Source organism: Euprymna scolopes, chromosome 2, assembly GCF_053919585.1.
Source record: "Euprymna scolopes isolate OS-2025 chromosome 2, ASM5391958v1, whole genome shotgun sequence".
Lineage (NCBI taxonomy): Eukaryota > Metazoa > Mollusca > Cephalopoda > Sepiida > Sepiolidae > Euprymna > Euprymna scolopes.
Window position 1 is genome coordinate 113870761 of NC_136483.1, and position 13077 is coordinate 113883837.

General features: G+C 32.6%; 1 protein-coding gene across 1 annotated transcript in view; it reads left to right on the forward strand.

The window, feature by feature from the left end:
• LOC145294250 (uncharacterized) overlaps nt 1-13077 on the forward strand; it is a 616471-nt gene that overhangs the window by 595130 nt on the left and 8264 nt on the right. The window contains exons 4-5 of the mRNA XM_080141354.1: nt 4206-4457; nt 9733-9936. Coding sequence (XP_079997480.1) covers nt 4206-4457; nt 9733-9936 — 456 coding nt within the window. The remainder of the gene's footprint in view (nt 1-4205; nt 4458-9732; nt 9937-13077) is intronic.

The following is a 13077-nucleotide window of genomic DNA, read 5'->3' on the forward strand; positions in this document are numbered from 1 at the left end:
GATTGCTTTGAGTGAAAAAAAAAGATTAAAAATAGGTATAACTCTTATTTAGCATCGACCAATTAAAAAAAAAAACCGTATCAACAAAAATACCTGCTGGCACCTGTAAAATGCCTCCTAATCAATCATGTCGAGCTGGTGTTTAATGGGTAACCTTGGCAAGTGTCAAGTTGTAACGAGCTGAACGGCGATGTAATTTCTTGTCAAGATGTTCGGAATTTATTGAAGTGGAAGCAAAGAAAAGTAATACGAAACCGAACGAGGAATAAAAAAAAAAATCACACAAAGAATAACGCGTTAAGCATCAGTGGGAATTAATTGAATAAAGTTAAGACAAAGAATTTTATTTAAATCGACATTCCTTCGCCTTTTGACTAGATTAGGCGCAAAGTGTAGTATCTGTTCTGATACTAAACATTAGGCCCTTCTGTTTCCGATAAGTGAAGAGAGAAACCCTTCAATATTGAAGCAGTTTTTTTTTTGTTCCAAACCAGATTGCCAATTTGGGAGAAATGGATTTTCTTCCTACAAAAACCGACCTTGTGTCAAACATTATCACTGCAGAGAGGCAAGAAAAATAAGGAGATTAGAAAATAGCAAAACTTATAATGTTCGACGATTGTTTTATATAAACACTACATGTTATTAAGCATTCACTGCGCCGTAGAAGCATGCATTCTGATTGCTACTCGAACAGCTGACGTAGAGGCTGGTTTTCGAAGCACTCTTACGTTTAACTACACCAAAGAGATGGGAGGAGAGAAGAGAAATAGCCCCCTCTCTCTTTTCTCTCTCTCTCTCTCTCACTCTTTCTCTCTCTCTCTCTTGTCTCTCTCTCTCCCTTCCTCCTTCTCCCTCTCTCTCTCTCTCTCTCTCTCTCTCTCTCTTTCTAGCCTAACGGTTACATAGAGCGAAGAAATGCGAAAATCTCTTTTTAGCTTAATTGCGATAAACATAATGTTATAATCTATTACTTACCTTTACTCACGTATTGAGCACTGTTGAATACTGAAAATTGATAATTAAAATATATCTCATTATAGCATTTTAGTGATTGCATGAAACAATATATATATATATATATATATATATATATATATATATATATATATATATGCGTGTGTATGTGTATTCACACATAAATATACACACAAATTTTAATATTTGTAATCTTAGTATGTTATTTTTGTATTTTAATATATACATATACATAATAATTATTTAATGCAGGATTAGAATTAGTGCTCAAAATTCTGCCTATGAGAATATTCAATATTTGAGTGTCAGAGCAAATATTAGATTTCAAACTCGCTTGATCTATAAATGTATAGACATGCATAAGCTCGTTTCCGGAAAGAAGTCGAAAGTACTAAGATTTACAATGCGTACTGCATCTACCTGTTCTAGCCTGACACTACACAAGTTAATTCGAAATCTAGAAAGAACATAAGAACAAATAATTGCAGACCCAGGTCATATGTAATATTTAACCAAGTATTTGTTTTACAAAATGCTGTCCTGATGTTATATAGAGGACTGCCAGGGGATGCCAAGTAACCGGAACAATTGTTATTATGTGGTGTTAAGAAAATAAAATATTTAAAAAATATATATCGAGGCGAAATATATTTTTATGGATAAAATATTTATGTTAGAAAAATATATCGGGACTGTTTACGTAGAAATGTTAAAACAAACAAGAATGAGAGACCAAAAATAATGGAGATGATTTAGTGATGACATCATGTGGTCTTAATGCGATATACATATATATATATATATATATATATATATATATATATATTATAAGTTATAAAATATATATGGCGATTAAGATACACAGAATATTCCGCGTTTCATCCACGCTAGGATTCACCAGGCTTATGTAAGTTACGAAATAAATACTTAAAGTTTTCGCATGAATCTATACTTTTGCATATTAATTTATGTGATTAAATGAAGTAGTCATATATATAAATATATATATATATGTATATGTATACATAAATGTATAGCATATATATGTATATGCATATATTTGTATATATTATATATGTGTATGCATATATATATGTATATAATATATGTAGATGTATATATATGTATATAATATATATGTATATATAATATATATATGTATATAAGTATATAATATATATATGTATATATAATATATATGCATATAATATATATGTATATATAATATATATATGTATATAAGTATATAATATATATATATGTATATATAATATATATGCATATAATATATATGTATATATAATATATAACTATATATATATATGTATGTATATCTATATATAATATACATGTACATATATGCATATATAATACATATATGTATAGACATGTATATATGTATATGTATATATAATATGCAGTTAATATTAATTATATTATGTACGTATATATGTATATATATATGTATACATAGATGTTTTATATTGACACTAACAAATATATATATATATATATATATATATATATATATATATATATATATATATATATTGCTGCATATTTAATCACGTACTCTTTAGATTTGCAAGTTACAAAAATTTTTGGAGGATTCTTATACTTTACTATATATTCTCTGGAACCCAATCAAAGGCATTTTTTTTAGTTTGGACATTTTTACAAAATTTATATAAAAAATATATTTTTCATTATAAAAAAACTTGATTGTAAGAAAGATATTTAATCCATTACGATTAGCATATACAAACCGAGTGGGTATCAAATGATTGGTTAGTATATATATATATATATATATATATATATATATATATATATATATATATATAACGAGACGAATGCGGACGCTTTTTTTTTGTGTCTCTTAATAAGGTTCATCCAGCCCTTAAGTTTACGGTAGATAAGGAAACGAATTCTACTCTTCCGTTCTTAGATGTACTTGTGTCTAAGACATCTCCGTGTTTTCTTACTTCGGTTTATCGTAAACCAACCTTTACGGCTCTCTATACTCGTTGGGACTCTTTTTGCCCTATTAACCAAAAATATAATTTGATTAAGACATTAACACATAGGGCCTTGATGATTTGTTCCAGGGTTAATCTGGATGATGAGTTGAAATTTATTACAAGGACCCTCTTTGATAGTGGTTACCCATTGGATATTGTTAAAACTGTTATTAATAAGAAGGTTTCCAATTTCTATAAACTTAAAGTAATTACGGTTAATAGATGTCCTGTCTACCTACGTTTACCTTGGCTGGGCAACATTAGTGACCGTTTTGCCAAGCAAATTTCTGTGTCTGTACAACGGTGTTATTTTGCATCTAATCCTTGTGTTGTTTTTTTCAACCAGGCCTATGTTGCCGTCTATTCGCAAAGATGTTCTCCCCCCCCCCCCAATAGTAATTCTCTTATTTATTTATTTAAATGTAGTTGCAGTGCGCACTATGTTGGGCGAACATCACAAAGATTAGATTTTCGTTTGAAACAGCATGTGCCTTCGAAAATTCGTTATGCAAATTTCTCGCCGTCGGATGTTTTAAATAATACGTATGGTTCTGCGATTTGCGACCACCTTATAAATAACCATGCGTGTGCCACGAATTTCAGTGTCGACATGTTAACTATTTTGAGCAGGTCGCACCTTCCATATCATTTAAAAATTCTAGAGACTATTTATATTAAGTCGATGAGACCTCTTTGCAAGCAAAAAGAAAATCTTCTCGGACTTAATTTGGTCTCTATGTAATTTTGTTTCCCCTGTTTATTTTTGATATTTTTTTCTCCTTTCCCTTGCCATATTCATGACTTTATTTATTATTATTATTTTTTATCGTATTGTCCTCGATTTGGCTCTGTTGAGCGAGGATCGAAACCAGGTTAGCTGGCCTTTATTTTCATTTTTTATTTTTTAAATAATCATTATGTATATTGGTCTATATGTAGCCATCATTAAATTCTGTACCCCTCGAAAGATTTTCAAATATATATATATATATATATATATATATATATATATATATATATATATAATATTAACTGCATATTAATAAATATATATACATAATATATATTACATGTTAACTACATATTAAATATTCATTTCCTGCTGTCATTAAGCATAAGTGAGATTTAATTGAATAAAATTCCGCTGTTTCTGGTTTTTCATTATAATTTTAACTTCTTTTAATTTTTTTTTTTTTATTTCCGCAGGTCTACCAGTTCATGAGCTTCCTCCCCGAGGACAAGGTGCCCTACATCAACAGCCCTGGAGAGAAGTATCGCATTCGCCAACTGTTGCAACAGTTGCCTCCCCATGACAACCAGATCCGGTACTGCAATAGCCTGACAGAAGAAGAGAAGCGCGAATTACACATCTTTAGCTCGAGACGAAAACGCGAGGCTCTCGGCCGTGGCAACGCCCGTCAACTGCCCGTTACTGACACGAACACGACGTGTCCAAACGTAAGTAGAACATGGAGCACATTCTCTAGAAAATATACATTAAACAAAAGCTTTAGAATGCATGATTAGAATTAGCACTCAAAATGCTGATCATATTCTTCGGCGCATTTCAAGGTTCTCGGTGCAATTCTGCATCGATTTCTGTGCATCATTATCATAGCATAATCGTAAATATATGTTAGCATCATGCTGTTTTAAAACGATCTCTAGACATTTCTGTCAGAACTCTTTGTAATGTTGTGACGCTTTGGGTTGTGATCATAGCGTAGTACCTGTATTTACTGTGGCAAGCAGGAACAAGGGTCAAAACATTATTATTATTATTATTATTATTATTATTATTATTATTATTATTAATAATAATTGATCCGGGCGACGGCGAGTTGTTGGATCAATTATTATGAGTAGAAAAATAAACTAAAATGATTGACATATAATAATATCGCAAAAAGAATGTGAAAATAGGAAATAGATGTGAACATGATTTTTGGTTTACATGACCAAATAACTAGATTGGGGCTACATCAGCTGTTGGTCTGAGACACGTAATGAGACACGTGATGAGATGTAGATTCTAGTCAGTCGTTAGCTTGACATTAGAGAGAACGGACGACTCAAAAAGGGCCGCGGCGTCATCTCAGGTAGCCAAGATGTAAAAACGTGTAATCTCTGAATATGCCGGCCGGATCATGAACATAAATGTTCGTAAATAATTCAGGTATGTGTTGTGTTATTTACATCTGTTAAAAAGAACTGTTTGTCTACAACTGTTTCGATACGTCCACGTCAATCGTTTTCTGTTAGAACTGTTGCATAAATGTTAAAATATACACAATAGACGATCAACCAAATCATACGATGTATATACATACATGCATTTACACGTACATGAATATACAGATAAAACATAATCCCTTACTATTCAACATGTTAACTTTGAGAATACTGATGATTTTGTTCAAGTTTTTGTCACGGTGGAAATTAGATAGTAATCTGAAGTCTTTTAACGTGTCGTTTTGATAGACTTAATGATATATATATATATATATATATATATATATATATATATATATATATATTTCATATGGCAGACTCACTAAATGACTAAACCATGACAGTTTTTATTAAGTATAACATTACGTCATGGGTGTATTCTAGTTTTTTTTCTCTGGTGTTATCACTACTGTCAGAACTGGTTGTACAATTCGCAAAACAATAGATGGCTAACATACAGTTCTTACAACGTATGGCGTGTCACAAAGACGAAGTTCCCTAATATAGTGAGGATCTACGCGTGTGCTCCCGGTGTAGAACATGTTTTGCCACATCTTCAAAAACAGACTCTGACTCAATCCATATGGGTATATTGACTTGTTTTAGTGTTGTCAAACGTTAGGCGGAGAAGATTGTGGGGAAGTCATATGTGTAGCAGGAGGACTTGGATCTGCCTGAAAACCCCAGAAATGGCTGTCGGAGGAGTTTTATGACTTCGCCAATTCCGACATCTGCACCCTGTTCACCAGATGTGTATGTGTGCGGTACTTAATTGCGAAGAGGTGTTTGTTCAAGGCTGTCCTTGGCTACTTTTATGAAATAGTGGATGTGCATATCAGATGACGGGGATACATTCACAACAAGATAAGATACATTTATGACAGAAGCTGACATAATCATATTCTCGGTACGTCATGATGACGACTGTGACCGATTCTTGGGGACTTAATATTATTAATACAGAGCTGAGAGATATGATGCAACGCTGAGTGCATGATGATGATGATGATGATGATGATGATGATGATGATGATGATGATGATGATGATGATGATTCTTTTTACATCAGAGGGGAGAGTTATTACTTGATGATGGGAACGGGACAGACAGTTTTTTTTTAAGATGATAGATAAAACATATTTACCTTTTCCTTTTGGTGGAATGATGGCAAATGAAAACAACAGTTTATAAATATTAGATGATTCTTTATTCATACCAGCTGCACTTGGTGATGATGATGATGGTCAGAGATTCAAGCCTTCACGACTACATTGTCTCCTCTTTTCCCTTCACCTTACAGGGGCATCGGCTCTCACTAAGTAGTCCTCCGACTCTCGTCTATATCTTTGACTCTGACTGTCTCTAACTTCGAACCCTGTCTCAATATATATTGGGAATCTCCATTCTTGATGACGTCAGAGGCGTGGTAAACCAATGTGACACCCTCACGTTTCAAATTACACGTGAGCTTTGCACATGCATCCACACGCCTCCGGTAATAAAGGGATTACATAATTAATTGTTTCATTTATAACCTATTTATTTCACAATCTAACCTATTTGTTAAGCATTATTTATAAACGTTGTTGTTCATATCTAACTTTGACATAAATAATATTTAGTCATTTACAAGAACAACGACAATCGTTCTACATTCCTAGGATTTCAAGATGAATTCTTTTTTGACGTTTCTTACTGGGTTCGATTCTAACCTTTTCCAAATATCCTTTTCAACTTTTATCTAGGTTGATCTTTTACTTACTGGGGTCTGTCCCTTTTTACATAACATTTTGGCTGACCTTCTGTACAATGATTCCCAACCATTGCAGTGCGTTGCTGAATATCTGTTCACGTCAAATCGTAAAGTTTCTAAATATCTGCTCGTTAATTTACTAAAAGAAGACATTGATTCCCTATTACTTCTGATTCACTGAGTATATGAAATTACTAGAAGGATACCTGGCATTGCTCAAGAATAAACGTAAACTTTGTATACTTTGGACTTTATTTACCATTTTTCTTCTATTTTTTTTATTATTTCTATAAATTTATATTATGCTTGAACAAAATAAAGTAAAAAGGTCGTCTTTCAACAGTCAGATCGGGAAGACACATCTGTAAATTTTATTATAAAAATAAACAAAAGCTTTTGATTCCCCACAAGAATTTACACAAGAACAAAATGCATGTGATCTTTGTATCGGGCTTTCTTTTCAATTGAATCACCAGACAAAATTAAAAAAGAAAACAGTTATAGTACTCATTAGATTAATGTTATTTAAAAGCTACTAAAAAGATCTCAAACATGTCTTTTGATTTTTCTTTAGATTAATCGTTCAAAATTATACGCAACCAGACACACTTACAATCCTAATATATATGTACACATATAAATATTATATATATATATTGTCATCCACATACAGCACTGTTTCGTTGTATCATAACTCATCAGTGCGGCTAGTCATACACCTTTCCCCAGCCGTGGATCGAACCTACAGCCGTCGCATTGACAGTCGGCAGCTCTCATCATCGGACCACGAATCTGTTCCGTAAATATTTCTCCTCGAGTGTGTATTAAATCCACACGCGCCCGTCCTAACAGTGATCTAACCATCAGTTTGTTTACAAACAAATTAATAGTGGGCTTTGCTTAATAGCTTAAATATGCGTCGGGTGAAAATATATTTACAAAGTGCTTAATCCCAAGAGGGAGGGGATTTTATTGTCATCCACATACAGTACTATTTCGTTGTATCACAACTCATAAGTACGGCTAAACATACACCTTTCTTAACCGTGGATCGAACCTACAGAGAGAGAGAGAGAGAGAGAGAGAGAGAGACAGACAGACAGACAGACAGACAGACAGACAGAGACAGACAGGCAGACAGACAGATAGACAGACAGAGTGAGACGGAGACAGAGATAAAAGTTATTTTATAAAAATGTCAACTATGTTGGTTTTGGCCGTAGTACTGAGCTACAAACACGAAAGCGGATCGTCAATCTCTTTTAGTATTTTCATATTGAATAAAATCTCTCTAAGCTGATGTGCGGTATTCGCTATTGTTGGCTTAATATCCAACTTCCGTCTCGAGGTGTCTCCCCAGTCTTAAAGTACCATAGGAAACTGACGACTCGTTTCGGTTTTTGTAAAGCGAATTCTTTCCAGATAACGAACGGACTAAACCTGGATATCTCCAGCTGACTCAGTGATATAAGCTATTTAAATAAAATAAAAACATGGTATCTTTGACAAAATGATCCCACGTATCTCTTTAAGCCCGAGTGACTTTTAGAAATCTCTGGGTTTTATTTTTGTATTATTAACTTACAACTTTCTTTGGTAAGGAGACACGCAGACGGTTATTACGCAACTCATTCTTTATTTTAAGTCCACTCAGAAGGTATCCGTTGTCCCTCCCTAGTAACAGACCGGTTGGGGAAGGGAGGGTCATAATAATAAAAACTAGTCATAAATTATCTGAGCCCATTGCGTTTTTAATATAAATATAAAAGGAAGGGAAAGAAAAAACGTTACGCGAAGTTGGCAGTTTTATGGCCAATGGAATTAAAGGCCAGATGCTTCACGGACGCGAACTGGACACTAGACATGACAAACCAAATAAATAACCGTGCATATAACACAGTAAAAAAAAAGAAAGAAATAAAACGAGGAAAAAGAAGAATGGGATACAAAAATTGTAAATATTAACGGATCCCTATGAAACACCTGTTGAGGCCTTTATTTTCTCTTCAGACGATTTTGTTTTCTGACCGAATGTAAAGCTCCCATGGAAAATCAACAGTCGATAATTTCCCAATCGCAAAGAAATAAAACATTTCATTGCAAGTTTCGTTATAAATCAACTGCTACATTAAATAACACGCATGTCCTAACGTAATATTATTTACAATGTGATTACATTCACATCAATATTGTCTTAATGTTTAATTAAGAACTACTTGAAGCGTGATCTGAGGATTTAACGGTGAGGTAAAGAAAATACCTTACATCCATCTATCTATCTATCTATCTATCTATCTATCTATCTAAATATATATATATATATATTTTTATATATTTTTTATATATATATATGAGAGAGAGATTAAAAAAAAGAGAATAGTATTCCATTGACTCGTGTTTTAGAGTTACTGCTGCTCCTCAGTGGTTGACTATGACAGGATTCGAACATTCGACCAATAGTTATATACTGTTAAGAATAACAAAAAGAACACACGCTAACACACGCACACACACACACACACACACACACACACACACACATATATATATATATATATATATATATATATATATAATATCTGGCCCTTACTTTTACATGTACTTCCGGTTTTTATTTTCCATGTATTTTTGTGTCTTTCCTTTTTCTACTTTCCATGTACTTTCCATTTTTACTTCTAAAGCACTTTCTCAGTTGGTAATACTCATCCCTATATAACATGTCTTCCTCATTTTACTTTTAAATTTCAGTGCCAGAAACCTATCTCCGGCGGTGCCATGGCCGTATTCGCATCGAGGGCTGGGCCCGACATATGTTGGCATCCCAGCTGCTTCGTGTGTTCCGTCTGTCATGAGTTACTGGTGGACCTCATCTACTTCTTTCAAGAGGACCGGCTCTATTGCGGCCGGCATCATGCTGAGTTATTGAAACCACGATGTGCTGCCTGTGATGAGGTAAGAACACACAATGAATATACAGTTCAAATAAACTACATTTTTACAAGTATTATTTATCAAAACTGAATATTTTATTGTAACGAATGTTTCAGATGACCTATCAATCATTTATAACTAGCAGGACCTGTGGAAATTCCAAAGGGGACTGATTCATATGTAATATACTGATGTTCGCATTCTGTAGATGTTCAGCGTAAATGGAGACGCTCTGCTCTTATTGTAGCTATTTTGTTCAAAATGCAAAACGTATTTATCTAAACTAGCAGGGACGCCTAGCGTAGCCCGGTCGTAAAGTACGCTTAAATATGATATTTTAATTCTTACTGATTTTGTATATATTATAAAGTTAATGTTATATCGATTTTTATATATCATAAAGTTGCGATTTCAAGGATAAAAATATATACCCGTATGTCTTGGGTACATTAGCTTGAATCGAAACCGAAACCAAAACTTATGAAAAAAATATATTTATATCTATATAACTTGAGTTCCTTCAGCTATAATCGAAACCAAAACCAAAGCTTATGAAGAACTCTTGATAAAATTGTTTATAAAAATATAAGTTACGGGTGTGTCATCAGCTATAATTAAAATAGAAACCAAAACTTATGAAAAATGCTTGGAAAAATTATTTATTACAAGAAATGGAAGTCCATAATAATTAAACGACAGTCACTCGGGTATAAGCGTAACACACAAAATAAATAGCACATACACACACTATCCTATTTATTTAAGCCCTCATTTATAAAAATATTTGAATGTTGGGGTATGTTTTACTGTTCACAGTCCTTCGAAAAATTGGTGCAAAAATCAAATGCATAACAAATAAATGCTATCAAAGGCAAGATAAGTTACTCTTGTACCTACCTGAACAATTTTGTTAGTGGTTTTGCTTACTTTAAAACGTTTAATTGGTTCGAAAAACAAAGTGTCTACGTTTACGTGAGAGCAAGAAAAATGGCTGCGTGTTTAGCTAATAAAATTCAAAATTTTGAAAATGACTTAAAACTAAAATATATTATACAAAATACTCTTAGAAACCTACCCAATATATGCCACGGTGACATAGATTGGGTGAGTTTCTAACAGTATTTTGTATAAATTTTTAGTTTTTGTCCAGCTATATGTCCAGATAGATACAAGAGTATCTTGCCTTTGGTAACATTTACTTATTATATATTTGATTTTTTTAAACACTTTTTTGAAACACTGTGAACAACAAAAAATATCCGAATTCTTGATTACAAATAAGCAATAATGTCTTAGTAAGTGTTTATTTAAGATATCGGACTTTTATTCTAAAGACTTTTATAATAGGCCAGTCATCATTTATTTAAGAAAATCGGATTTTATAGTTACAAGTCATCCAAATAACCATTATACCTCAGTAAGCAATAATTAAGAAAACTCTGGCATTTAAAGTTTCCGATAATCCACATTCACCTATAATACCCCAGTAGGTATTCGATTATGAAAATCCGAATTTATAGTTACAGATAGCCCAAAATAAATTGAGCATTTATTTTAAAACATCAGACTTCATCGTTGCATATTGCTAAACAAACTAGAATAACACAGTAAGAATATTTTGAAGAAAATGTAACATAATTTCATAATCATAATACATCAATATTTATTTACGAAAGTTGCTGGTGGCTCAAATAACCTAATAGACTCAAATAGTGATTAAAATATAAAAGGAGGCATTAATTTATAAACATATAAGGGAGCATTCTTTTAAGAAAACGAAACTTTAAAAATTATTTATGGACCAAATGACTCTATCAAATACTCCACAAAACATTGATTTATTGAAAGTAAGTTTTATAGTTTCGTATATTCCAAATAATCTATAATATTTCAAGGAACACAATCGTAATCGGGCTTTTTATAGTATGCGTTTTCTTTATAATATCATAGGAAGCATTTATTTTAGAAAATTATATTTTTGTAGTCACGGATGGTCCAAATAATCTAACATTCCAATAAAGTTTCTATTTTGAAATCATACTTTTATAGTTAACTAGCCAGGGGTGCCCGGCGTTGCCCGGGTGTTTGGGGGGTTAAAAAAAAAAGTAAATATGAGGATCGAACCCGAACCGTTGAGGCAAAGTTGTACAAAAAAAAGTGCGACGTTAACCATTGCCCCACCGCGACATGCTTACGTAAACAATTTTGAATTTATTTAATTAGTTGGATTTAGCAGGTGCTCGTTTTAATGAGTTAATGAGGTCAGTTTGACTGCGGGATTTCATTTACTGCTGAACGCTTTTTTTCCTCGCCCCCAAGATGTTATAGGAAAAAGACTAACCCACATGCGGCGAGCGACAAATATTGAATATTTATCTTCCCGAAATCGACCAAATTAAATAGACAGGCGAGCTTCGTTGTTAAGAGATATTACGATTTGTATGTGATATAAAAAGTTTTAAAAAGTTGTGAACCGACCGACCGCTTCTCTGAAAAAAGCCTTTTGTAGACACACAGAAAAAGCGAACACACATACATACATACATACATGCATACATTTTCGCTTTTATATTTATAGAAGATGGCCTAAATATCCTCAATAGATATCTATTTTTATAACGTAAATGACCCCTAATAATTTATTAAGCATATTTTACAAAATTTGAACAATTATCATTACAAGTCGAACAAATACCGTATAATAATTAAGAAAATAAGACCTTCATAATCACAGATGAGTCAAATCTAATATATAAACGGCTACATGCCTGTCTGTCTCCATATTTTCAATCTCTATCTCCTCTGAAACTAAGTCTCAGAGCGGCGCTAGGGGCCTCAAATGATTGAATATTTTTACAGGCCGCTCTTTAGTGGGTCTTTAGCCGGTTAAAATTATTTGAAAGGGGTAAAAATGGGTCAATATTGAAAAGATCCTTAAACATTTTGTAGATTCACTTTTAGTTTATTTTTAATATTCAATTTTTAATCGGGTTATATGCGTGTTACGTTGGTACAGTGGTAACGTCACCAGCTTTGCATGCTCGTACAGTTTCGGTTTTGATTCTAACTGATGGCACTAAATACTGTTTTTACTTTTGAAATCACAACTATATAATAAGATCTACTATTATAACAATAATATATATATATATATATATATAT